The sequence below is a fragment of the Triticum urartu genome, chromosome 7A (assembly GCF_056163025.1).
Source record: "Triticum urartu cultivar PI428250 chromosome 7A, HENAU_Tu73, whole genome shotgun sequence".
In the NCBI taxonomy this organism is placed as follows: domain Eukaryota; kingdom Viridiplantae; phylum Streptophyta; class Magnoliopsida; order Poales; family Poaceae; genus Triticum; species Triticum urartu.
In genome coordinates this window covers 228,818,603-228,844,593 of record NC_141879.1, presented here as the reverse complement: position 1 = coordinate 228,844,593, position 25,991 = coordinate 228,818,603, and the positions used below count along the sequence as shown (strand labels likewise).

The 25,991-nt window shown below is 44.7% G+C and overlaps 1 protein-coding gene and 1 non-coding gene across 3 annotated transcripts; one reads left to right on the top strand and one right to left on the bottom strand.

Moving 5' to 3' along the window:
• The first annotated feature begins 2,691 nt into the window (after positions 1-2,691).
• Positions 2,692-8,036, top strand: LOC125523290 (uncharacterized). 2 transcript variants are annotated; one of them, XM_048688340.2, is made up of 9 exons: positions 2,692-3,073; positions 3,476-3,629; positions 4,553-4,711; positions 4,836-4,931; positions 5,566-5,653; positions 7,077-7,140; positions 7,277-7,346; positions 7,423-7,512; positions 7,646-8,036. In XM_048688340.2, the coding sequence occupies exons 3-9, from the start codon at positions 4,601-4,603 to the stop codon at positions 7,751-7,753; spliced, it is 627 nt and encodes a 208-aa protein (XP_048544297.2). In that variant the 5' UTR covers positions 2,692-3,073; positions 3,476-3,629; positions 4,553-4,600; the 3' UTR covers positions 7,754-8,036. The 2 variants fall into 2 exon arrangements, with proteins under 2 accessions (XP_048544297.2, XP_048544298.2); XM_048688341.2 differs by lacking the exon at positions 3,476-3,629 and having other exon boundaries at positions 2,693-3,073.
• A 370-nt stretch (positions 8,037-8,406) lies between these two features.
• TRNAT-AGU (transfer RNA threonine (anticodon AGU)) lies at positions 8,407-8,480 on the bottom strand. The gene has a single exon. It is a non-coding gene; the product is annotated as a tRNA-Thr (tRNA).
• Positions 8,481-25,991: the final 17,511 nt, after the last annotated feature.

Here is a 25,991-nt window from a genome sequence, read left to right as displayed (position 1 = left end):
GAGAAAAATTGATTACAAGAGGCCGATAGTAGTGCGGACACCACCATTAGCCCACCCACACCATTACAAGAGAATAAGCTACACTCTCACGAATCTTCGTAAACCACCTACTCCGCCTCTAGCAAGTTTCCATTCTTTAATCTCCTCAAGAATGCTACTCGTCAGGGCCTGCGCATCTAACTGTTGTTCTCTCTGATTGAAGACACGGGCGTTCCGCTGCTTCCACATGGACCACGTGGCACATATAACCAAAGTGTCAAACCCACGCCTCTCCTTCTTTTGGAAGGCTTGTCTCTGCGCCATCCACCATTCCAGAAAGCAATCTTGGGGTGTCGTGACCGCGGTAGGCAGGTTCAGAACATCAAAGTAGCGATGCCAGGTCTCACGGGCATAGACACATTGTGCAAGGATATGATCAACATTATCCACCTCCTGGAGACATGTGTAGCATGCGGAAGGTTTGTCCTGAAGGCCATGCCTGGCACGACGATCCGAAGTCCAAATTCTCTTTTGCGTGGCCAACCAAGAGAAAATTTTGCACTTGAGTGGAGCCCAACTCCTCCAAATGGCTTTGGCCTGGGGGAAAGAGACCAAGCCGTGGCAAAGAGTGACATAGGTGGACTGCGCTGAATAAGCTTGTGAGGCAGCACAGGGCCAAGAAAACACGTCCTCCATGTCGAGGTCTCGCTGCACCGTGGAGATGGCCAGCCGTAGATGCATGACTTGTAGAAGCACTTGGAAGGAGTTGCTGTCCGGAATGTCCAAAACCCATCTCTCATCCACAATGGCCTGCTGCACAGTTCTCTGATTTATCGTCCGAGTGTCGATTAGGGCATGAACCATGGGTGCAATGTCCTTAACCGCAAAGCCATGGATCCATCGATCTCTCCAGAAAAGTACTTTATCTCCTCTCCCAACAGAGATATGCACCAGGCTGTCGAAAATTGCTCTAGCATCATCATCCACAAAAAGAGAGAGCCCTTGCCATGGCCTGTTCGGATCTGTGCGTCGGAGCCACTCCCACCGAACCCTAAGGGCAAGCCCTTGCCGGTGCAAATCCTTGACTCCCAGCCCACCAAACTTCAAGGGACGACATATAGAGTTCCATGCCACCAAGCATTGGCCACCATTGACTTTATCTTTGCTAGCCCAAAAGAAGGCCCGCATCCAACTATTAATGTCTTCCAGCACCCAAGCCGGGGCTTCGAGGATGAGCAGCTGGTGGATCGGCCTCGCCGCTATGACAGAGTTCACAAGAATCAGGCACCCAGAACGCTGCATTAGGCCACGCTGCCATGCAGGGAGGAATTTTCTCATGAGATCGAGCAAGGGTTGCCAATCAGCCTTGGTGAGCTGCTTGATCGCAAGTTGGAGCCCGAGGTATCGGCACGGGAAGTTGGTCAGCGGGCACTGGAGGGTTGCCAGGATTCTCTCCTTGTCCTCCTGATCGCCATGAATGAGCGTGGCAGTAGATTTTCTATAGTTGACCTTGAGGCCCGAAGCCTCGTCAAAAATCTGTAGCCCACATCTGATGAACTTGAGATCTTGCCTGAGGGGGTGTATGAAGAGGGCTACATCATCTGCGTATATGGAAAGACGCTGATGTGCCGAGATGCCCCTGTAGCTTGTAATGATTCTCTCCTCAAGGGCTCTGGCGAAGATGGCTGTGAGGATATCCATAGCAATCACAAACAGGAGAGGCGAGACAGGGTCTCCTTGTCGCAGACCTTGGGCATGGTTGATGCGCCTACCTTAGTCACCATTGATCACAATTCTGGTGGAAGCTGATTGCAGTAGAATGATAATCCAGGAGATCCAACGATCACCGAATCCTTTGGCCTTGAGGACTTCGAAGAGAAAGGGCCATGAGAGAGAGTCAAAGGCCCTGGAGATATCAAGCTTGAGGAACACGCCTTTGCTTTTTCTCGCCAAGATCTTCCTAGCCACCTGCCGCACGAGTAGAAAGTTGTCGTGCAAGCTTCGTCCCTTTGACGAAAGCAGACTGATTGAAGGTGACGATATCTTGCATCCGCGGTCGTAATCTGGTGGCAAGCAACTTGGCGAATAGCTTGGAAATGCTATGGGGCATGCTAATGGGGCGAAAGTCAGCCACCGTGTTCGCGTCCGCCCTCTTGGGGATGAGCACAATCAACGCCCGATTCAGCTTGGCAAAACCTCGGCCGTCCCCAACGAAGATTTTGAGAAGGGCGGCCATTATATCCTTTTTTATGATGTTCCAGGCCTTATGATAGAATGCTCCTATAAAGCCATCCGGGCCCGGAGCACGATCCGCAGGCAGCTCCTTGATGACAGCCCACACCTCCTCCTCGGTAAAGATCTCCTCCAAATCACTAAGGTCCATCGACTCCACGCCCAAGAACTGAAGATCAATAGTGTGATTTTGGGTGTGGGCAATCCCAATGAGTGATTGGTAGGTTTCAGAGAACACCTCCTCCATCTTGTCATGATTTGTGAGGATCTCATCTCCGTGCCTAATATGAGTAATGAAGTTTTTAGCACGCCTTCTGTTCCCTACAGCCTGGAAGAATTTGGAGTTGGCATCGCCCTCTTTCAGCCACCGAAATCTGGATCTTTGCCTGTCAATGGTACGCTCAAGGGAGGCCAGCCCCAGCAGAGAGTGTTTCAGCGTGTGCCTTAACCATAGCTCAGATTCTGTCATATGCCTAGCCTCCTGCGCCTTGTCAAATCTGTTGTCACCCCCTCGCTGCAAAGCCAATATCGCAGCCGTTTTTTTTTCAGCGCCCGCGCTCGCCCACCCGAGCTCCCGCGCTCCCACCCCGCACTCTTCCCCCAGGCGGCGGCGACCGCGCCACCGTCCCCCTCCGCCGGAGCTCGCCGACGCCCTCCTCCCTCCTCCCCGTCCCCATCTCCCCCTCTGTCGGCGCGCCTATCCCTACCGCCTCGCACAGCCGCCCGCCGCCGCACCACCCCCACCAGCCGTCACTCCGTGGTTCGCAGCCCGCCTCCCGAACCCCATCTCTCCCCGCCACGCCTCCCCCGTCCGCCATCTCTGCCCTGTCGCCTCCCCAGACAGTTGCAGAACCCTCCCGAGGTAAGGTTTCTCCCTTTTCTTTTTCAAGTTCATGGTGGATTGACTCTATATGATGCAATTTTCCTGTGTATACTGTATAATGTATATGCATATATGGTTGAATTTTTGCGCATGTGAATTTGATTATACATCTGTTCGTGAATATGTGATGGAATTTTTATGCATACATTATGGAATTTGTGAGGGCATGTATGTTCAAATTGATGATGTGCATACGCGATGCAATTTTTCTGCATATACGATGGGATTTCTGATTATATAGAGATAAAAAAGAAGTAGAGGCTGAGAGATATGGCAATTGCTGGAGTTGGGGGCTTTTTTGGGGCTCAAAAAGTAGGGTAGCACTACTAGCCCTTTAGGGCCTCCTGCTGGAGATGCTCTTACTTTCTTGCTGCCTCCAAGTGGCGTGTCCCCATTCTTTTGTTGGACTTCAGCCACTGACATAAGCAGGAGAGGGGGGGGGGGGGGGGGGGGCAGTTGCCGTTCCTACGGCGCGAGGAATGGCGCGACACGTGGGGGACGCGCGGCGGAGCGAGTGGAAGCGTCGATGACTCTGGTAAGATGAACTGCACTGGAAACTTTCAGTCCATACTGGTAACCGACTAGGGGCATGTACAATGGTACTATCTTGGGAGTGCCAGATAGGATAAATGATGAGGTGGAGGAGAGAGAACTCTTAAGAAAAGTCTTGTCTTCTCTTATTTAAGAGAAGACGAAAGATGATCTCTTAGCACAATATGTGTCACCACATTTTTAGGAATGTCTAGTTATTGAAGATAAGGCTAAGAGATGACCCATTGTAGACATATTTTTTTGTCATCTCTAAATTACATGCAAAACTTAAGATAAGACTATCTTATCAACCATTGTACATGGCCTAGGAAAATGACTGGTTTATAAACTTCGGCCTATCCAGGATTGTCTCCCAGTAGAGTCGGTAAAGAGTACAGACTAGAGTGTATATGGTAGAGGACTAGGTATGGTTGTGTATAGGGTGTAGGGTACTTGAGTATGAAGTACCACCTGCACCTTCCTCAAATTGTTTCCTTCTAAGTTCTAACCAGATTAATTATAAATAAACTAAGAGTTTAAGTGATTGAATTTCATTGAAAAGAACTTCAATCATTAAAGAGTGGACAAACATTTTGAGTAAAGAACGCGCATACCAACTTAGGGAAATATGTCTACTTTGAACAATCATCATTTATCCCATTAGTTTGTTTATATCAGTTCTGGTGTTGAAAATTCAGTCAAAGTAGGCAATTATTTGATGTACTCATCGGTTCACTCAATTCGGTTTATCTTTTATGAACATTTACTTGGGTATTCCCCTGTTTTACTTTGAAAGTATTGTGGATATGTGGCTCTCAACGTTGTAGCTTATATCTGTTTCAAATATGCAACGGTTGCGGCTCTCAATTTTAAATTATGCATTGGTGGCTTGTTAGGTAGATCATGGTTAGACATTTTTTCTTGCAGCTTATCCAGGCTTTAATATTTTCCTGGCTCCGGTACTGGACGTGAAGGATGTTTGTTCTGAGCCAGATCGAGCACAACCTGCCCATGCCTCCGCACTTGCTGAATCGCCCTCTCGTTGACGCCATCAAGGCCGAGCTTGAGAGGCTCTTCCTGGATAAGGTAGTGTGAACTTGGTCACATTATCACCAGTGCATGGCAAGATTTTGTTTACACTACTGGAATTCTGTTCCACTCGATTGTTCTTAATTGTATTTCGCAACCTGTGTTTGGACTTGTACTGCAGGTGGTTGCAAATCTCGGTCTCTGCGTGTCCGTCTATGACATCCTTGCCGTTGAAGGTGGATTCATCTTTCCTGGAGAGGGCTGCTCGACGTATAAAGTAATTTGTGCTATCATTTTGCCATTCATTATCTGTTAAGGGATGTGAGATGTTGTATGTTGTTTAGTGTATGCTCTGTAAACTTTGTACAAGGTCAAGGCTTAAGGGTGACTACATTGTTTGTGCAATTGAGTTGAATACCTAAAATTCCAGTATGTTTTTAGTTCTTTCCTGTGCAGTTTATCACTGGTGTTCATGTAGTTACCCCAGAGCCTTTCTTAGTAGTGCTTAGCATTTGATTGTTGTGCTTACATAGAACTGGAACTTTTGGGATTAATACGACATGTTGATCACTAAGATAGTTTGTCTCTTGACATTAAACTGTTTAATAGCAGTTTAAAAAAAACTACAGTTTTGAACAGGAGTAGTTCCCCCAATCTGTACTTATTTAACTGACTATTCCAGTTTGCCTTGCTGTAAGTTAATAATGATTATTTCTCTGCCTCAAGTGCGTAGTCTTGTCTTTTCCTAGGTAGTGTGAATGACTCATTATAGATAGCATGCCAAACTTGCACCATGGATGCACTCTCTTCCGGCATTGCTGTTAGTACAAATTTTGTGACCTCGTAATTCGAGGCTTTACACATTTTGCAGTTCATGTTTATGTTCCCTTCATTTTCCCCATCCTGGACAGGTTTCCTTTAGGTTATTGATGTTTAGGCCCTTTATTGGGGAGGTTCTTGTTGGGAAGATCAGCGGATATGATGAGAAGGGATTGCAAGGTGACTTAGTTATTTTCTCATTGGCCTTTTGTTTGCTAATTGGTTTACAACCTGCTGTAACCCCTTTCTCAATTCATGCCTATTTTCTGTTGAAATATGTGCAGTTTCAGCAAATTATTCAGAATATTAAATCCTAGTTCTAACATAGTATGAGTGTAATAACAACATATATATGAATTACATACGGGTGCTACTGTCAAAATTCAGGGCAACTACCAAAATTATATACATGAATTACTTGATTAACCAAACCTGTGCTCACTGTCATCTTGCGGATGTCACTAATTAGAGATAAATTCAGTTCTAGTGCCTTTAAAATTTCTACCAACAAGTAGATTGTTATTCCTTACAAAGGATAAATAGCAGTGATAAGATGAACGTTACTAAGCAAGTCAAGTGCAGATATTAAGCAAGAATAACAGAGGCACACACCAGGTTCTGAAGTTCTGTTCTATATAGTACTATCAGTTGCAGCTATTCACTTGCTTTCAAATAAATTCTAGTTGCAGGTCAAACTCAACAAACTAGTTAAATCATTCAGATAGCAAGTAGAATAAACAAGAACAATCACTTCCGTCGACAGCACTCGAAGTTGTTGTGTCGATGAGGCAAGGCACGTCGGGTTGACACTGTCCCAGAAAACCTTTACGCCGATGTACCACGGAGTTGTTAGCGAGCCCTCGGAGATACAATGCTGCTCCACGGACCGGGGCACACCGAGAGGAATCGAGGAGCGGGAGGTTGCTGCTCAAAGCCAACACGCGTACAGGCCAAGCATGCGAGCACCAGATAGGACACCAACTTGTTGCTGCACACTGAGTTGAACCGGAAGGAACTTGATGCTCCAATTCTGTTTTCCTCTAGGAGAGAAGGTGTCTGACTTAGATGGAGTATGCCACCGCTGCACAGCGGCCGCCGCACGGCTCGCACCGAGCCTGGAGTGGGGATCGGATCGATCCCCCTTTACCAGGTCTCCATGGTTGCCTGACAACCTTATCTTTTCTCTCCTCTCTCTATGACACTTTGCCCCACTAGTTCTCCTTTATCTACAGAATTTCGAATTTCTTTACGTCAATAAAACTGGGAAATTCATAGAAAACGCTCAAAGTATACAACATTCTGCAGGGGAACTTTTCGCAATTCTCTTAGAGAAATAAACCAAGCTTAGTATTTCATTGTAGACTCCCGGATTTCATTTTCTTGTAAGCATGTACATTTAATTGACTCCTGCTGACATGTTTCTCCTCTTTTCAACTATGTTGGAGTATTGGTACTTTGTATGCCCACAAGATTTAAATAATCCATGCTCCCATCCTGTTCTGGGAACTATTAAAAATGTTATTACTATGTAATTCTGTGACATTTGTGAAGCTGTACCCGCAAAATGGTGGGCTTTAACTGCTATACTGTTTTCCTTGTTCAGTTTCACTTGATTTTTTCACCGATATATGCATCCCGGGACACTTGATGCAGTTTGGCACAGTGAGGTAACACATTGATCTGTTTGGATTTTATTTTGCAGTACACAGGCCTCTAGTATTATTTGCAAATTGAGGTGTAGTTTATTTACCATTTTATCTCCAGGTTATATTGTGTCTCATTTCTTTGTTCATATGTATCCAGGGGGGAAGATGGTAGGTGGGCGTTGAAGACTGAAGATGGTGATGAACTTCATCTTGACATTGATGATGAGGTTAATCCCAAGCAATTACTATTTCATATAGTCCCTAGCCACAAAAAGGCTTACGACCATCCCAATCTCTATGCAGATACGATTCTTGGCATCTAGCATAAAATACCCACCTATACCAGTTGAGCAAAAGGAGGATGACAAGCCATTTGCTCCAATGCAGATCAATGTATGTCTTCTTCCTTGTGTGTGTATTATCATATAGAGATACAGCGTGCACTGCACTGGCAGCACAGCAAACTTGAATGCATCTACCGATGGCTGCACAGCTGATTAATTGGAGTAAATTAACCCTTTTACAGGGGAGTATTAAAGGAGATGGTCTTGGCCTTCTTGCTTGGTGGGCGGCAGTAGAGGGCGAGGAAGAGGGTGAGGGAGATGGTGAGGGTGAGGAAGAGCAAGAGCAATAGCAATAGCAGCAAAGTTGTTTCTGGTAACTCTCTGTGTAACTAGAAGTTTAGACCATAAGCTAGGTGGCATGCTAGAAACTTGTAATGGCTGTTAGGAATTGATGATCTGCTGCTGCACAGTTTGTGGTAACACTGGCAAGCAAGCAAGCAAAGAAGAAGAATGGCCAGATTTGAAGTGGAAAACATAGGGCACTGTGAGACATCTCATCCTAGTTGAACTTGCAACGATCGATGGCTATTTCCCAGTTGATAACTGATAAAAATCCGAATCATGTTTGAACTAGAGACAGACAGGGTGCAAACAAATAGGAGTACGTCGGAAGCAGAGAGGTACATGCACATATGAATAACTTTTACTCCATCTGTTCCATATTAGTTGCCGCTAAAACGGATATTGATACATTCGCTTCAGTGACGACTAATATGAAATGGAGGGAGTACATCAGAACTTTGCCTCATTTTGACATCGGCAAGAGTAGAGAGAGCACCACACGGCTCCCCTTCTTACCAAACATGATAACCAGCAAATAGACGTCTAAAGAAAAGCATATAAAAGAAAGTTATGCAAGTAGAAAACGCAAAAGGAAAACTTATGATTTTATATAGAAGAAAAGCAAACGAGAGGGAACCATGGATTTTTTTAAAAAGAATACTGCTTTCATTGAGAGTTGAACTCAAGACCTCCCGCTTACTAAACGGGTGCTCTAACCAACTGAGCTATGAAAGCTGTGATGAAATTATTTCGGGTTTATACCTAACATTATTCTACACTGATCCAACGGATCCTGGCATGCATCACTGTAGCAACATCCTTGTCCTGTCCAAAACCACTTGTCATTTTGGTGACAATGTATTGTACTGCTAAAAAATTAAACTGGCTATTGTTGTTATTTGGATCGGTCAGTACTTCCTTTTCTAGAATTCATTTCAGAGAGGGCCGCTTTAGCCAATTCAAAAGGGCAAAAAGATATTGAAATCATAGATGTGGTTGAAGTGCGTGTGCCTCTCTGATATAACCATTACATACTTACATCCAGCTTAATTAACTACCCTCGAAACACACGGAATAGCCAGACAATAAAGCCAGATACGCTCCGTGGTGATCTGCATGGTGGAACACCACGGGCAGAAGCTGCCAAACTGCAAAAGAAATCTGCCGTGTCGTCCTTCTCGCTGGCAACCGGCGACCTGACGCCAGGAGCGTTGTCTTTTTTTTATATAAACAAGGCAAGAGACTTCCATTTCATTAATTATGAAGAAGGTTTAGACATAAACCGCAAAACGGCAAAAACAAAAGAAAAAGACTACTCTCGCAACATAAGAGTACTCAGATGACTGGCTCCAGCCAGCATTCAAAGATGGGTCTCCTCTTTGATCTTCGCAACAACGACGGTGGTCGGGGTCGCTGTGTTGCGGAACACTCTCCCATTTCGCTCCTTCCAAATTTTCAACGAGACAAGCATAATAACCAAGATAATCGCCTTCTTGATGTGGCCTCCATAAAGGATCGTTTTGAGCCACCAATCATGAATAGAGACCTCGTGCCGCCAAGCCACCGTAGATTGGCCGTGAATGCCAAGCCAAGCGATGATTTCATTCCAAACTTGGGCGTTGAATCTACACTGGAAGAGAAGGTGATCAACTAACTCCTGAACCTGCTTGTAAAAGGGGGTATAGGCCGCAATTCGGTCATCCCTGCAGTTTCAACTGATCGGCCGTCCACACGTGATTTTGAATGACCAACCAAGCAAAAAAATTGCACTTCGGCGGAGCCCAAGTCTTCTAGATCCTGGTAAAGGTCGGACTGAGAACTTGTCCCGCAAACTACGTCATGTAAGCGGTGGCCACAGAATATTCATCACTAGAAGTGAATTTCCAATGTATCATGTCCTTCCTGTCTAGGCTGACAGTAACATATTGTAGCATCCACCAAAGAGTGGCGAACTCTTAGATATGGGTCAAGGAGAGGCCCTGACTAGTGTCGATCTGCCTTATCCAGAAGTTGTAATCAAGCGCCTTGCTGACCAAACACACCTTTCTTTTAGATGTCTCAAAGATTTTGGGCGCGACATCTTTGGGTCGGAGACCATTAAGCCATGACGATTCCCAGAATTTTGCCTTTTTGCCATCACCAATGGTCACAGTCGTGAATGACGTGAATAGATCTCTGTCAGCATCACTACAAGGTGTCTCCATTCCGGCCCAAGTCTTAGGGGGGTCGGCCCACTTGAACCAAAGCCAGTGAAGTCAAAGAGCGGTCGCAAATTTCTTGAGGTTTAGCACACCCAGGCCGCCATAAATCTTGGGCTTGCAGACTAGATTCTATTTAACCTTACATTTGCCGCCATACACCTTGTCGCGGCCTGCCCAAATAGGCATGTCTCAGGCTATCGATTTTCTTCCAAACTTCAACTGGGATATCCAAAGGTGTTAGATGATAGATTGCTATGGTCGTGAGGACCACTTTGACCAAGATGATGTGTCCAGGGGCAGGCACATGCATAGCCGACCAAGGTGGGAGCTTGCCCGCAATCTTGTCCTCAAGGTACTGGAAATGGATGCACTTTAGCCTCGTGACTGAAAGAGGAAGGCCAAGGTACCGCAAAGGAAAAGAGGTCCAGACAGCAGGGAAGGCCCAAAGGATGTCATCAAGGTCGATGTTGGCACAAGGATGGGCGCAACCAAACTTTGGTTACAGTTGGTGACAATGCCGGGGACATCACCAAAGGAGTTCAGTGTCGAGGCCAGAAACTGAATGTCCTCTTTGATTGGTGCAACGAAGGAGCGTTGTCCTTCTCGCCCGCAGCGGGACTTTTCCAGCGCTTGATCTGGGCCTTAAACCTCCCCTCGGGTTCGTTCCAGTTTGCGGGATTTCAAGTGTCTGAACCTATCCGAACACTTTAAGTGAGCAGCATTGGATGACTAAAAATGTCTGGGCCATTTGACCCGAACATTTACATTCAATTGGTGATTTGCATTGGAGTTGACCTAAGCTTATAACGATCAATGTTATACACCTCAACGTCCCCTTCCAACTAAAACATGTTGGGGACACCTCGAAGTTAAGGACAACTCCAATGTGGTACATCAAAACAGACACACCAAATGTTTGCGGACATGTCCGGGGATAGGCGAGCGGTAGTTGGCCATCCAACCATATTCATCAAATGTTCGTCCCTTGTTCAATGAAGAGAGGAGAGAAGGGGGAGAGAAGATTTGTGAGTGGGTCCAAGGTTTGGTTGTAGCGTGTCCAAGCTCCCCCAAACCACTTCCACATTTGATACTCCCTCAATTTTTATATACAAGGCCACAAACTCAAATTACAGGTACCAATGTAAAATTTAATGTCTGCTTTGAAAGTCAGTTTTTTTATCTGTTTACTGGGATCATTAATACTCCACATGCATGCAAGAAAACCGAGTGGAGGAAGTAGCTCACTTTCATTATGACTGCATGCATGCAACTATTAAACAGGTTGCTAGCACGAGAAAATATCATTAATTTTGCCTCGATTACTGTTGGTGGCCTTATATAGATGCAAAATGTATATTTCATAGTGATCTTGTATATAAAAATGAAGGGAGTACCTGTTTGTGGGATTTTGGACATTATCCGTGTCCACGGACATTTGATGTACCCCGTTGGATGATAAAAGGTGCCTGAACCGCCCAGTGTAAACATTATAAGCGATTTGGTGTACCCGTCGCACATGCCCTAAAAGTTAGCATGTAGGTTTTCTCTTTGATTAAAATAATCTCATGTACATTCTTGTGAGTGGGGAAGCGGGTCGCATGTGTCCATGGTAGAGGCGGTTGGACCCTCTCGATCGGGCGACACGTGGTGCAATGAATCTCAAAGCAGTCGACCAAGTTATCTCCTAGTTCCCATTAACAAATATTGATTTTGTACATTTATTTGCCTCAGTTCATTCTCCTGTGCGAAGATTTATGGAGCGGGTCACAACACCAACCTCTACTAGCTAGGCCATCACTGACGCAATCAAGCAGCAGGCGGTGCCGAGAGCGGGGCGGCGACGTGGTGGCCATGGAAGGAGCGACAATGGCTCCATGTGCGAGCCCTTGGGGCTCTAGGCCATCCCTGACGCAATCAAGCAGCAGGCGGTGCCGAGAGCGGGGCGACGACGTGATGGCTATGGAAGGAGCGACAATGGCTCCATGTGCGAGCTCTCGGGGCGCCAAGGAGCCTTGTCGTCAACGGTGGGAGAGATCAACGGGGACTGGGCTACAGTTGTTGGGGAATGTAGTAATTTCAAAAAATTTCCTACGCACACATAGGATCATGGTGATGCATAGTAACGAGAGGGGAGAGTGTTTTCTACGTACCCTCGTAGACCGTTCATGGAAGCGTTATATCAACGCGGTTGATGTAGTCGTATGTCTTCACGATCCGACCGATCCAAGTACCGAAAGCACGGCACCTCCGAGTTCTGCACACGTTCGGCTCAGTGACGTCCTCGCCTTCTCTATCCAGCAAGAGGGTCGAAGTAGTAGATGAGTTCCGGCAGCACGACGGCGTGGTGACGGTGTTGGTGAAGAACAATCTCCGCAGGGCTTCGCCTAAGCGCTATGAAAACTATGACGGAGGATAAACTAGAGGGGACGGGGTTGCCGACACATGGCTTGGTGTTTCTTGATGTGTCTTGGGTGCTAGCCCTGCCCCTCTATTTATATGTTGAGCCTTGGGGTCGAAACTTAGAGTAAAAGCCTCCACAAAGTCGGTTTCACCCAAAAGGCAAGAGTCCTTTTCGGACTCCAGGGCCAGACGCCAGGGTTCCCGGCGTCTGGACCCAGACGCCAGGGACCCCGGTGTCTGCCCCCTGGACTCCGCAAAACTTCCTTTTGCGCTTCCAAAAACCTTGTGGGCTTTCCCCTTTGTCCCAAATAAAGTGTTCTAGTACCCAAACATTTCGGGAAACATCCGGAACCCCTTCCGGTGAATTCCGAAACCCTTCCGGAGTCCAAACACTATTATCCCATATATCAATCTTTATCTCCGAACCATTCCGGAGTTCCTCGTCATGTCCGTGATCTTATCTGGAACTCCGAACAACATTCGATCACCAACATACATAACTCATAGTACTATATCGTCAACGAACGTTAAGCGTGCAGACCCTATGGGTTCGAGAACTATGTAGACATGACCGAGACACCTCTCTGGTCAATAACCAATAGCGGGACCTGGATGACCATATTGGCTCCTACATATTCTACGAAGATCTTTATCGGTCAGACCGCATAACAACATACGTTGTTCCCTTTGTCATCGGTATGTTACTTGCCCGAGATTCGATCATCGGTATCTCAATACCTAGTTCAATCTCGTTACCGTCATGTCTCTTTACTCGTTCCATAATACATCATCTCGCAACTAACTCATTAGTTGCAATGCTTGCAAGGCTTATAGTGATGTGCATTACCGAGTGGGCCCAGAGATACCTCTCCGACAATCGGAGTGACAAATCCTAATCTCGAAATACGCCAACCCAACAAGTACCTTCGGAGACACCTGTAGAGCACCTTTATAATCACCCAGTTACGTTGTGACGTTTGGTGGCACACAAAGTGTTCCTCCGGTAAACGGGAGTTGCATAATCTCATAGTCATAGAAACATGTATAAGTCATGAAGAAAGCAATAGCAACAAACTAAACGATCAAGTGCTAAGCTAACGGAATGGGTCAAGTCAATCACATCATTCTCCTAATGATGTGATCCCATTAATCAAATGACAACTCATGTCTATGGTTAGGAAACTTAACCAATTTTGATCAACGAGCTAGTTAAGTAGAGGCATACTAGTGACACTCTGTTTGTCTATGCATTCACACATGTATTATGTTTCCGGTTAATACAATTCTAGCATGAATAATAAACATTTATCATGAAATAAGGAAATAAATAATAACTTTATTATTGCCTCTAGGGCATATTTCCTTCAGTCTCCCACTTGCACTAGAGTCAATAATCTAGATCACATCGCCATGTGATTTAACATCAATAGTTCACATCACCATGTGATTAACACCCATAGTTCACATCTTCATGTGACCAACACCCAAAGGGTTTACTAGATTCAATAATCTAGTTCACGTCGCTATGTGATTAACACCCAAAGAGTACCAAGGTGTGATCATGTTTTGCTTGCCAGAGAAGTTTAGTCAACGGGTCTGTAACATTCAGATCCGTATGTATTTTGCAAATTTCTATGTCAACAATGCTCTGCACGGAGCTACTCTAGCTAATTGCTCCCACTTTCAATATGTATCCAGATTGAGACTTAGAGTCATCTGGATCAGTGTCAAAATTTGCATCAACGTAACCTTTTACGACAAACCTTTTTGTCACTTCCATAATCGAGAAACATATCCTTATTTCACTAAGGATAATTTTGTCCGTTTCCAGTGATCTACTCCTAGATCACTATTGTACTCCCTTGCCAAAAACAGTGTAGGGTATACAATAGATCTGGTACATAGCATGGCATATTTTATAGAACCTATGGCCAAGGCATAGGGAATGACTTTCATTCTCTTTCTATCTTTTGCCGTGGTCGGGCTTTGAGCCTTACTCAGTTTCACACCTTGTAACACAAGCAAGAACTCTTTCTTTGACTGTTCCATTTTGAACTACTTCAAAATCTTGTCAAGGTATGTACTCATTGAAAAACTTATCAAGCGTCTTGATCTATCTCTACAGATCTTGATGCGCAATATGTAAGCAGTTTCACCGAGGTCTTTCTCTGAAAAACTTCTTTCAAACATTCCTTTATGCTTTGCAGGATAATTCTACATTATCTCCGATCAACAATATGTCATTCACATATACTTATCAGAAATGTTGTAGTGCTCCCACTCACTTTATTGTAAATACATGCTTCACCGCAAGTCTATATAAAACTATATGCTTTGATCAACTTATCAAAGCGTATATTCCAACTCCGAGATGCTTGCACCAGTCCATAGATGGATCGCTGGAGCTTGCATATTTTGTTAGCACCTTTAGGATTGACAAAACCTTCTGGTTGCATCATATACAACTCTTCTTAAATAAATCCATTAAGGAATGCAGTTTTGTTTATCCATTTGCCAGATTTCATAAAATACGACAATTGCTAACATGATTTGGACAGACTTAAGTATAGATACGAGTGAGAAACTCTCATCGTAGTCAACACCTTGAACTTGTTGAAAACCTTTTTGTGACAATTCTACCTTTATAGATAGTAACACTACTATCAGCGTCCGTCTTCCTCTTGAAGATCCATTTAATCTCAATGGCTCGCCGATCATTGGGCAAGTCAATCAAAGTCCATACTTTGTTCTCATACATGGATCTCATCTCAGATTTCATGGCCTCAAGCCATTTCTTGGAATCTGGGCTCATCATCGCTTACTCATAGTTTGTAGGTTCGTCATGGTTAAGTAACATGACCTCCAGAACAGGATTACCGTACCACTCTGGTGCGGATCTCACTCTGGTTTACCTACGAGGTTCGATAGTAAATTGATCTGAATTTACATGATCATCATCATTAGCTTCCTCACTAATTGGTGTAGTAGTCACAGGAATAGATTTCTGTGATGAACTACTTTCCAATAAGGGGGCAGGTACAGTTACCTCATCAAGTTCTACTTTCCTCCCACTCACTTCTGTCGAGAGAAACTCCTCTAGAAAGGATCCATTCTCAGCAATGAATATATTGCCTTCGGATCTGTGATAGAAGGTGTACCCGACATTTTCTTTTGGGTATCCTATGAAGACGCCCTTCTCCGATTTGGGTTTGAGCTTATCAGGTTGAAACTTTTTCACATAAGCATTGCAACCTCAAACTTTAAGAAACGACAACTTAGGTTTCTTGCCAAACCATAGTTCATACGGTGTCGTCTCAACGGATTTAGATGGTGCCCTATTTAACGTGAATGTAGCTGTCTCTAATGCATAACCCCAAAACGATAGTGGTAAATCGGTAAGAGACATCATAGATTGCACCATATCTAATAAAGTACGGTTACGATGTTCGGACACACCATTACACTGTGGTGTTCCAGGTGGCGTGAGTAGTGAAACTATTTCACATTGTTTTAACTGAAGGCCAAACTCGTAACTCAAATATTTTACTTCTGCGGTCATATCATAGAAACTTCTATTTTTGTTACGATGATTCTCCACTTCACTCTGAAATTCTTTGAACTTTTCAAATGTTTCAGACTTGTGTTTCATCAAGTAGATATACTCATATCTGCTCAAATAATCTATGAAGATCAGAAAATAATGATACCTGCCGCGAGCCTCAATATTCATTGGACCACATACATCAGTATGTATGATTTTCAACAAATATGTTGCTCGCTCCATTGTTCCGGAGAACGGAGTCTTAGTCATCTTGCCCATGAGGCATGGTTCGCAAGCATCAACTGATTCATAATCAAGTGATTCCAAAAGCCCATTAGCATGGATTTTCTTCATGCGCTTTACACCAATATAACCTAAACGGCAGTGCCACAAATAAGTTGCACTATCATTATTAACTTTGCATCTTTTGGCTTCAATATTATGAAAATGTGTATCACCACGACCGAGATCCAACAAACCATTTTCATTGGGTGTATGACCATAGAAGGTTTTATTCATGTAAACAGAACAACAATTATTCTCTAACTTACATGAATAACTGTATTGCAATAAACATGATCCAATCATATTCATGCTCAATGCAAACACTAAATAACATTTATTTTAGGCTTAACACTAATCCCGAAAGTATAGGGAGTGTGCAATGATGATCATATCAATTTTGGAACCATTTCCAATACACATCGTCACTTCACCCTTAACTAGTCTCTATTCATTCTGCAACTCCCGTTTCGAGTTACTATTCTTAGCAACTGAATTAGTATCAAATACTGAGGGGTTGCTATAAACACTAGTAAAGTACACATCAATAACATGTATATCAAATATACCTATGTTCACTTTGCCATCCTTCTTATCCGCCAATTACTTGGGTAGTTCCGCTTCCAGTGACTAGTTCCTTTGCAGTAGAAGCACTCAGTTTCAGGCTTTGGTCTAGACTTGGGTTTTTTCACTTGAGCAGCAACTTGCTTGCCGTTCTTCTTGAAGTTCCCCTTTCTTCCCTTTTGTCCCTTTACTTGAAACTAGTGGTTTTGTTTACCATCAACACTTGATGTTTTTATTGATTTCTACCTTCGTCGATTTCAGCATCACGAAGAGCTTGGGAATCGTTTCTGTTATCCCTTGCATATTATAGTTCATCACGAAGTTCTACTAACTTGGTGATGGTGACTAGAGAATTCTGTCAATCACTATTTTATCTGGAAGATTAACTCCCACTTGATTCAAGCGATTGCAGTACCCAGACAACCTGAGCACATGCTCACTGCTTGAGCTATTCTCCTCCATCTTTTAGCTATATAACTTGTTGGAGACTTCATATCTCTCAACTCGGGTATTTGCTTGAAATATTAACTTCAACTCCTAGAACATCTCATATGGTCCATGACATTCAAAACGTCTTTGAAGTCCCGATTCTAAGCCGTTTAAGCATGGTGCACTAAACTATCAAGTAGTTATCATATTGAGCTAGCCAAACGTTCATAACATCCGCATCTGCTCCTGCAATAGGTTTGTCACCTAGCGGTGCATCAAGGACATAATTATTCTGTGCAGCAATGAGGATAAACCTCAGATCACGGATCCAATCCGCATCATTGCTACTAACATGTTTCAACTTAGTTGTCTCTAGGAACATATCAAAAATAAAACAGGGGAGCTAAACGCGAGCTATTGATCTACAACATAGATATGCTAATACTACCAGGACTAAGTTCATGATAAATTTAAGTTCAATTAATCATATTACTTAAGAACTCCCACTTAGATAGACATCCCTCTAATCCTCTAAGTGATCACGTGATCCATGATGACCCACAAGTATAGGGGATCTATCGTAGTCCTTTCGATAAGTAAGAGTGTTGAACCCAACGAGGAGCAGAAGGAAATGATAAGCGGTTTTCAGCAAGGTATTCTCTGCAAGTACTGAAATAAGTGGTAACAGATAGTTTGTGATAAGATAAATTGTAACGAGCAACAAGTAACAAAAGTAAATAAAGTGCAGCAAGGTGGCCCAATCCTCTTTGTAGCAAAGGACAAGCCGGAACAAACTCTTATAATAGGAAAAGCACTCCCGAGGACACATGGGAATATCGTCAAGCTAGTTTTCATCACGTTCATATGATTCGCGTTCGATACTTCGATAATTTGATACGTGGGTGGACCGGTGCTTGGGTGCTGTTCTTACTTGAACAAGCATCCCACTTATGATTAACCTCTATTGCAAGCATCCGCAACTACAACAAAAGTATTAAGGTAAACCTAACCATAGCATGAAACATGTGGATCCAAATCAACCCTTACGAAGCAACGCATAAACTAGGGTTTAAACTTCTGTCACTCTAGCAACCCATCATCTACTTATTACTTCCCAATGCCTTCCTCTAGGCCCAAATAATGGTGAAGTGTTATGTAGTCGACGTTCACATAACACCACTAGAGGCTAGACAACATACATCTTATCAAAATATCAAACGAATACCAAATTCACATGACTACTCATAGCAAGACTTCTCCCTTGTCCTCAGGAACAAACGTAATTACTCACAAAGCATATTCATGTTCATAATCAGAGGGGTAATAATATGCATATAGGATCTGAACATATGATCTTCCACCAAATAAACCAACTAGCATCAACTACAAGGAGTAATCAAAACTACTAGCAACCTACTAGCACCAATCCCGGACTTTCATACAAGAATTGGATACAAGAGATGAACTAGGGTTTGGAGATGAGATGGTGCTGGTGAAGATGTTGATGGAGATTGCCCTCTACCGATGAGAGGAGCGTTGGTGATGACGATGGTGATGATTTCCCCCTCCCGGAGGGAAGTATCCCCAGCAGAACAGCTCTGCCGGAGCTCTAGATTGGTTCCGCCTCGTGGCGGCGGAGTCTCGTCCCGAAAGGTTCCTTCTAATTTTTTTCTCATCGAAAGACTTCATATAGCAGAATATGGACGTCGGAGAGCCACTAGGGGGCCCACGAGGTAGGGGGGCACGCCCTAGGGGGGGGGGGCGCCCCCACCCTCGTGAGCAGGGTGTGGGCCCCCTGGCCTTCATCTTTGGCGAGGATTTTTCTTTATTTATTTTAAGATGTTCCGTGGAGTTTCAGGACTTTTGGAGTTGCGCAGAATATGTCTCTAATATTTTCTCCTTTTCCAGCCCAGAATTCCAGCTACCGGCATTCTCCCTCCTTATGTAAACCTTGTAAAATAAGAGAGAATAGACACAAGTATTGTGACATAAAGTGAAATAACAGTCCATAATGCAATAAATATCGATATAAAAGCATGATGCAAAATGGATGTATCAACTCCCCCAAGCTTAGAACTCGCTTGTCCTCAAGCGAAAAGCCGATAACAATAAATATGTCCTCATGTTTAGAATTAGAGGCGTCGATAAAAATAAAATACGGAAATGAAGGCATCATGATTATTCTCATAACAACAACATATATAGATTTTGTCATATGATTACTTATGTTCAAGTGATGATCTATTCTTAATGCAAAAGTATAAATCATAAACCTTATTGGGCTCCAACAAACTATAATCTTAGTCATTGAAGCAATTGCAATTTATCATAACATCGGAAAGAGTCTATGTCAGAGCTAAAAAGCAAGTCCACATACTCAACTATCATTTAGTCCTTCATAATTGCTAACACTCACGCAATACTTGTGGCTATGAAGTTTTAATCGGACACAGAGAAAGATAGGGGCTTATAGTTTTGCCCCACAACCTTTTACCTCAAGGGTAATGTCAACAATAATAATTCATGCCCCCTACATCCAATTAGATATATATATATATATATATCATGTTCTTTCCAACATGTTGAGCTTGCCAAAGGATAAAATGAAAAAGAAAAGGTGAAGATCACCATGACTCTTGCATAAGGTAGAAGATAATAATAGAAGATAGGCCCTTCGCAGAGGGAAGCAGAGGTTGCCATGCGCTTTTATGGTTGGATGCATAAAATCTCAATGCGAAAGAACGCCACTTTATATTGCCCCTTGTGATATGAACCTTTATTATGCAGTCTGTCGCTTTTATTACTTCCACATCACAAGATCGTATAAAGCTTATTTCTCCCACACCAATCAATCATACATATTTCGAGAAATTTTTATTGCTTTGCACCGATGACAACTTACTTGAAGGATCTTACTCAATCCATAGGTAGATATGGTGGACTCTCATGGCCAAACTGGTTTAAGGGTATTTGGAAGCACAAGTAGTATTTCTACTTGGTGCTGAGAATTTGGCTAGCATGAGGGGGAAAGTCAAGCTCAACAAGTTAGAGGATCCATGACAACATACTTTATCTCATATATAAGAAAGACATAACTCATTACGTTGTCTTCCTTGTCCAACATCAACTCTTTAGCATGTCATATTTTAATGAGTGCTCCCAATCATAAAAGATATCAATGATAATATATCTATATGTGAAAACCTCTCTTTGCTTATTACTTCCTATTAATTGCAACAATGACCAAAGCTATGTCTGCCAACTCCCAACAACTTTTAATCATCATACTCTTTCTATGTGAAGTCATCACTCTCAATAAGATCAATATGAACTTTTTGTTTCTTTTTATTCTTTTTATCTTTTCTTTTATTCACCCAAGATCATGGCAAAATAATCAAGTCCTTGACTCAACACTAATCTTTATTATATATAGCTCACGGACTCGATTACAAAGAGAGATCATAAAGCAAAACTCAAAACTAGATCATGCCATAAACTTTATTCTACTAGATCAAGATACTACTAATAGGATCGAACTAATAAAAACGGTAAAGGTAGGAGTTGTGATGGTGATACAATACCGGGGCACCTCCCCCAAGCTTGGCGGTCGCCAAGGGGAGTGCCCATACCCATGTGATTATATCTCCTTCTTTGTTGTCGGTGTAATATTCTTGGCGATGATTCCCCTCAGGGTGCGGTTCTCCTCGAGCTTATTGACTTGCTGTTTGAGGTCCATTATTTCCTTACGAAGCTGTAATGCCCCGACACCGATGTGCCAGGTGTCCTCAGGTTATTCGCTGTGGTTGTCTTGTCATTTCTTGCGTGTCATGCATCTCATATCATGTCATCATGTGCATTGCATTTGCATACATGTTCGTCTCATGCATCCGAGCTTTTTCCCCGTTGTCCGTTTTGCAATCCGGTGTTCCTATGTCACCCGGTGTCCCTTTCTACCTCTTTTCATGTGCGGGTGTTAAACGTTTTTGGATTGTACCGATATTTGTCTTGCGGCCTTGGTTTACTACCGGTAGACCGCCTGTCAAGTTTCGTGCCATTTGGACTTCGTTTGATACTCCAACGGTTAACCGAGGGACCAAAAAGGCCTCGTGGGTGTTGCAGCCCAACACCCTTCCAATTTGGCCCAAAGCCCACCAAAAACCCCTCCATCGTCTAGAGCATTCGATCACGATCGCGTGGCTGCAAACCACACCTCATTTGGAGCTTCCTAGCTCCCTCTACCTCTATAAATAGACCCCTTCATTTTTGTTTTCGGATCTTTTCCCCGAAACCCTAGATCCAACTCCCTCCGCGCCGCCGGACAAAACCTCGCCGGCTGGACATGTCCGCCCCCGTCGCCGACCACTCCTGATGTGCCACGTCATCGCCGCGCGCCCCACTTCGCCGCACCATGCCGTCGGGCCCGCGGAGCCCGCGGGAGGCCCGCCCGAGCCGCTCCGGGCCCAAGCTGCCCCGTGCCCCGCGCGCCTGTCCCCGACCGCGACCGCGCGCCTCGTCACCGTTCCTTCACCGGAGAGGCGCCGGCCACCGCCGCCGTATGTGCCGGAGCTCCGCCCCGCCGCCTGCAGATTCCCCCGCTGGTCGCCACCCTTGCCGGAGCACTCCGCCCGAGCGCGTCGCCTCATCGCCCCCAACCTTGTGACTCCGCCGTCAAACGCCGCCGTGGCTCCAGCGCCATCAACCACCGGAGACCATCGCCGGAGTCCCAGTCCTCTCTCCTCCAACCGGATCCGGGGGAGCCACGCCCGGATCTGCCCTCAACGCGCTCCACCGCACCCATTCCCGGCCTCCGTGCCCACCGTCGTCGCCGGAGTAGCCACCATGCGCTCGCCGGAGTTTTCCTTGGCCTCTGCACCGCCGCCATGGCCTCCTGCCCGTGAGGAGCACGGGAGGACGACGCCACCTCCCCGCGTGGGCCTTGGCCCGCATCGCGCCGCGTGGGCCACGGCCTCTTCATCGGCCCACCTCACCGCCGATTCGGCCCAAACGGCAGTTGACTTTTCCCGGAGGTCGTTTTTTTCTACCAAGTCCCAGTTTCCTTTAATTTTATGCATTTTCCATCGCATCATAACTCTTCATCCGTAGCTCCGATTTGTGCGTCTAGCATATCAAAATGTTCGTCTCGACGAGTAAATCATTTCATCTCATTGCATCATTTTCATTTGAGCTCATCTTGATGCCCGAAATGCTGTTGGAAGAGGGCTATGTGATGAATTTGTCAGATCTGTTTCAGCAAATAGCTATTTGTCATTTTTGCCATGATTAATGTGTGCATGATATGACCCTGAGCTCTACATGTGTTTTGTTATATGCCATGCCATCTTTACAGAGGTGCTTACCATGTATTTTTGTGATATGTGTGGTGACTAGAACAAGCTTGCAAAGTAGCGTAATCGTTAATGCTGTTTTCAGGGACTTAGAATTTCACCAAGTCCTTGTCCTGATTTTGTCGTTATGCCATATGTTCATGTTGTTACCTAGTGATCTGTGCCGCTTTTGAGGATGATCAGTAAGGATGTTTTGTTAACATTGTGGTGCTCTATCCATCCATGTCTTTGTTTGCATTTATGGAGCACCCTAGCTTGAGTCAATCAAGCTCTACTTTTGTTATAAAATGATCCTGGCAGATTGTTGACATGTTTAGCGATTTTGCCGAGGATGTTGCTATTGATCCGTGCATGCTATGTTGTTGTTCTTGCCATGTCTAGCTCCTATGCCATGCATTCTTGATGGGTGTATGCTTAGTTTGTCATGCCATGCTCTGTAGTGAGTGCATCGAGCTCGTAAACATGCCTACTTGTTAATCTGTTTTGCATGCTCCAGTTTTTCACTAAGTCTGAATCTGTTTATGTTTTTGCCATGTTCACATGCTTGCAATTGTATTTTCTGATCCCTTTTGGCTCAAGGTCACCAAGGGACTTTTGTTATGTGCTTTGAGTAGCTTCATGCCATGCCTTGCTTTGCCATGTTAAGTTCCTGTAGCATGTAGTTTTCATGCTCTAAAGTGTGCTTCCTGATGATAAATTCCAGACTTGTGTTAATTTCACTAAGTCTGAAACCTGTTATCATTTGCACTTTTGCCATGCTTGTTTGAACCTGTTAATGGATGAATTGGCCATAGCTCAGTGTTCATCTTTTGTCAAGCATCTTGAGTGGATCCATGTCATGTATTTTGTTGTCATGTTTGAGTGCTGTAGCATATTTATCTTGATGCATTTAGTTGGTTACTTGCTGATTATCGCAGACCGGTGCCATATTTGTTTTGCTTGCCATTTCCAAACCGTGCATCTGATTCCGGTGATCTTTATATCGATTTCAACCGAAATCAACTCACCTTTCTAGTGGCACTCTTGGATTTCCAAGTTGAGGCCAGGTTCAATCATTCCTTTCCAAATCATGCATATGCATCATATACCGCATCCCGCATATCATACCATGTTCGTGTGTGGTTTGTTTGCTTTGTTGTGTGCTTCTTTCCGGTGTTGCTTCTTCGGGTTGGTTCCGAGAACGTCGCGTTTGTGAGGACCCATTCGACTTCGTCCGTTTGTCTTCTTCATGGATTCGCTCTTCTTCCTTGCGGGATTTCAGGCAAGATGACCATACCCTCGAAATCACTTCTAACTTTGCTTGCTAGTTGCTCGCTCTTTTGCTATGCCTATGCTGCGATACCTACCACTTGCTTATCATGCCTCCCATATTGTTAAGCCAAGCCTCTAACCTACCTTGTCCTAGCAAACCGTTGTTTGGCTATGTTACCGCTTTGCTCAGCCCCTCTTATAGCGTTGTTAGTTGCAGGTGAAGATTGAAGTTTGTTCCTTGTTGGAACAGGGAGATGTTGTTCCTTGTTGGAACATATTTACTTGTTGGGATATCACAATATCTCTTATTTAATTAATGCATCTATATACTTGGTAAAGGGTGGAAGGCTCGGCCTTATGCCTGGTGTTTTGTTCCACTCTTACCGCCCTAGTTTCCATCATATCGGTGTTATGTTCCCGGATTTTTGCGTTCCTTACGCGGTTGGGTTATAATGAGAACCCCTTGACAGTTCGCCTTGAATAAAACTCCTCCAGCAATGCCCAATACTGGTTTTACCATTCGCCACCTAGCCTTTTCTTTCCCTTGGGTTCTGCAGACTCAAGGGTCATCTTTATTTTAAACCCCCCGGGCCAGTGCTTCTCTAAGTGTTGGTCCAACTGAGCGATGTCCGGAGCTACCAGGAGCAACTCTGGGCTGGCCCACCCGACGTCTTGCTCATCCGGTGTGCCCTGAGAACGAGATATGTGCAGATCCTATCGGGATTTGTTGGCACATCTGGGTGGCTTTGCTGGTCTTGTTTTACCATTGTCGAAATGTCTTGTAACCGGGATTCCGAGTCTGATCGGGTCTTCCCGCTAGAAGGAATATCCTTCGTTGACCGTGCGAGCTTGTGATGGGCTAAGTTGGGGCACCCCTGCAGGGATTTGAACTTTCGAAAGTCGTGCCCGCAGTTATGGGCAGATGGGAATTTGTTAATGTCCGGTTGTAGAAAACCTGAAGTTGACCTTAATTAAAATACATCAACCGCGTGTGTAACCGTGATGGTCTCTTCTCGGCGGAGTCCGGGAAGTGAACACGGTGTTGGAGTTATGCTTGACGTAGGTTGTTCTAGGATCACTTCTTGATCATAGTTGTTCGACCGTGCTTTTGCCTTCTCTCCTCGCTCTCATTTGCGTATGTTAGCCACCAAATATGCTAGTCGCTTGCTGCAGCTCCACCTCATACCCTTTTACCCTTCCTATAAGCTTAAATAGTCTTGATCGCGCGGGTGTGAGATTGCTGAGTCCCCGTGACTCACAGATACTTCCAAAACCAGCTTGCAGGTTCCGAGGTTACCGTGTAGATGACGCAACCAAGCTCAAGGAGGAGCTCTTTGAAGATCTTGTCCTTTGTGTTGTTTCATTCTAGTTGAGCAGTAGTGGAGCCCAATTGGGGTCGATCGGGGATCTGTGTAGCATTTGGGGTAGTCTTCTTTCATTTTGGTTCCGTAGTCGGACCTTGATTGTATCTGGATGATGTAATGATTTATTCATGTATTGTGTGAAGTGGCGATTGTAAGCCAACTATGTATCTCTTTCCCTTATGTATTACATGGGTTGTGTGAAGATTACCTCACTTGCGACATTGCTTTTAATGCGGTTATGCCTCTAAGTCGTGCTTCGACACGTGGGAGATATAGCCGCATTGAGGGCGTTACAGAAGCTTTCCTGTGACAGGTAAAGCTCCTTGCACCCAAGGGTGTTGCATAGCTGCGGGAGAACAAGTGACACTCTCTTCATATTTTCATAAGAAAGAAATCTAACATTAGAAGGGATAACCGAATTTGGAATAGCTGCGCTCTGTAGTTCCCCCATTGTGAACCCAGCTCGGAGGTGAGAGGTGACTTCTTCATCCTCCATGGCATCTAGTCTCATAAAGTTAGCCTCCATCTCTTCCTCCGTTGCTGGCCCAAAGTGGTCAGCGTCGTTGTTTGCCCTTGGTTCCGATGCTGGATTAGATACCCGGCTCTCCGCGATTGACTCTTCAGAAGACATCTTGTTCTAATCTGCAGCAGCAGCAGCTCGAAAACAAAAACAAAGGAGGTTTGCGTGATATGGGAGTCAAAACTTTCGGGAGAATATATAATGAATTTTTACCGACCAAAATACGTATCGTGCAAGAAAACGGAGTCCGGAGGGCACATGAGGTGCTCACGAGGTAGGGGGGCGCGCCCAGAGGGGTAGGGCGCGCCCACCACCCTCGTGGGGCCCTCGTGTCCTTCCCGGACTGCTA

Excerpts from the sequence above, each read along its gene's own strand:
- LOC125523290 (XM_048688340.2), top strand. The coding sequence starts at position 4,601 with ATGTTTGTTCTGAGCCAGATCGAGCACAACCTGCCCATGCCTCCGCAC. Across the intron at positions 4,932-5,565 it reads AGGGCTGCTCGACGTATAAA|GTTTCCTTTAGGTTATTGAT; the intron begins GTAATTTGTGCT and ends CATCCTGGACAG. Across the intron at positions 7,347-7,422 it reads ATCTTGACATTGATGATGAG|ATACGATTCTTGGCATCTAG; the intron begins GTTAATCCCAAG and ends ATCTCTATGCAG.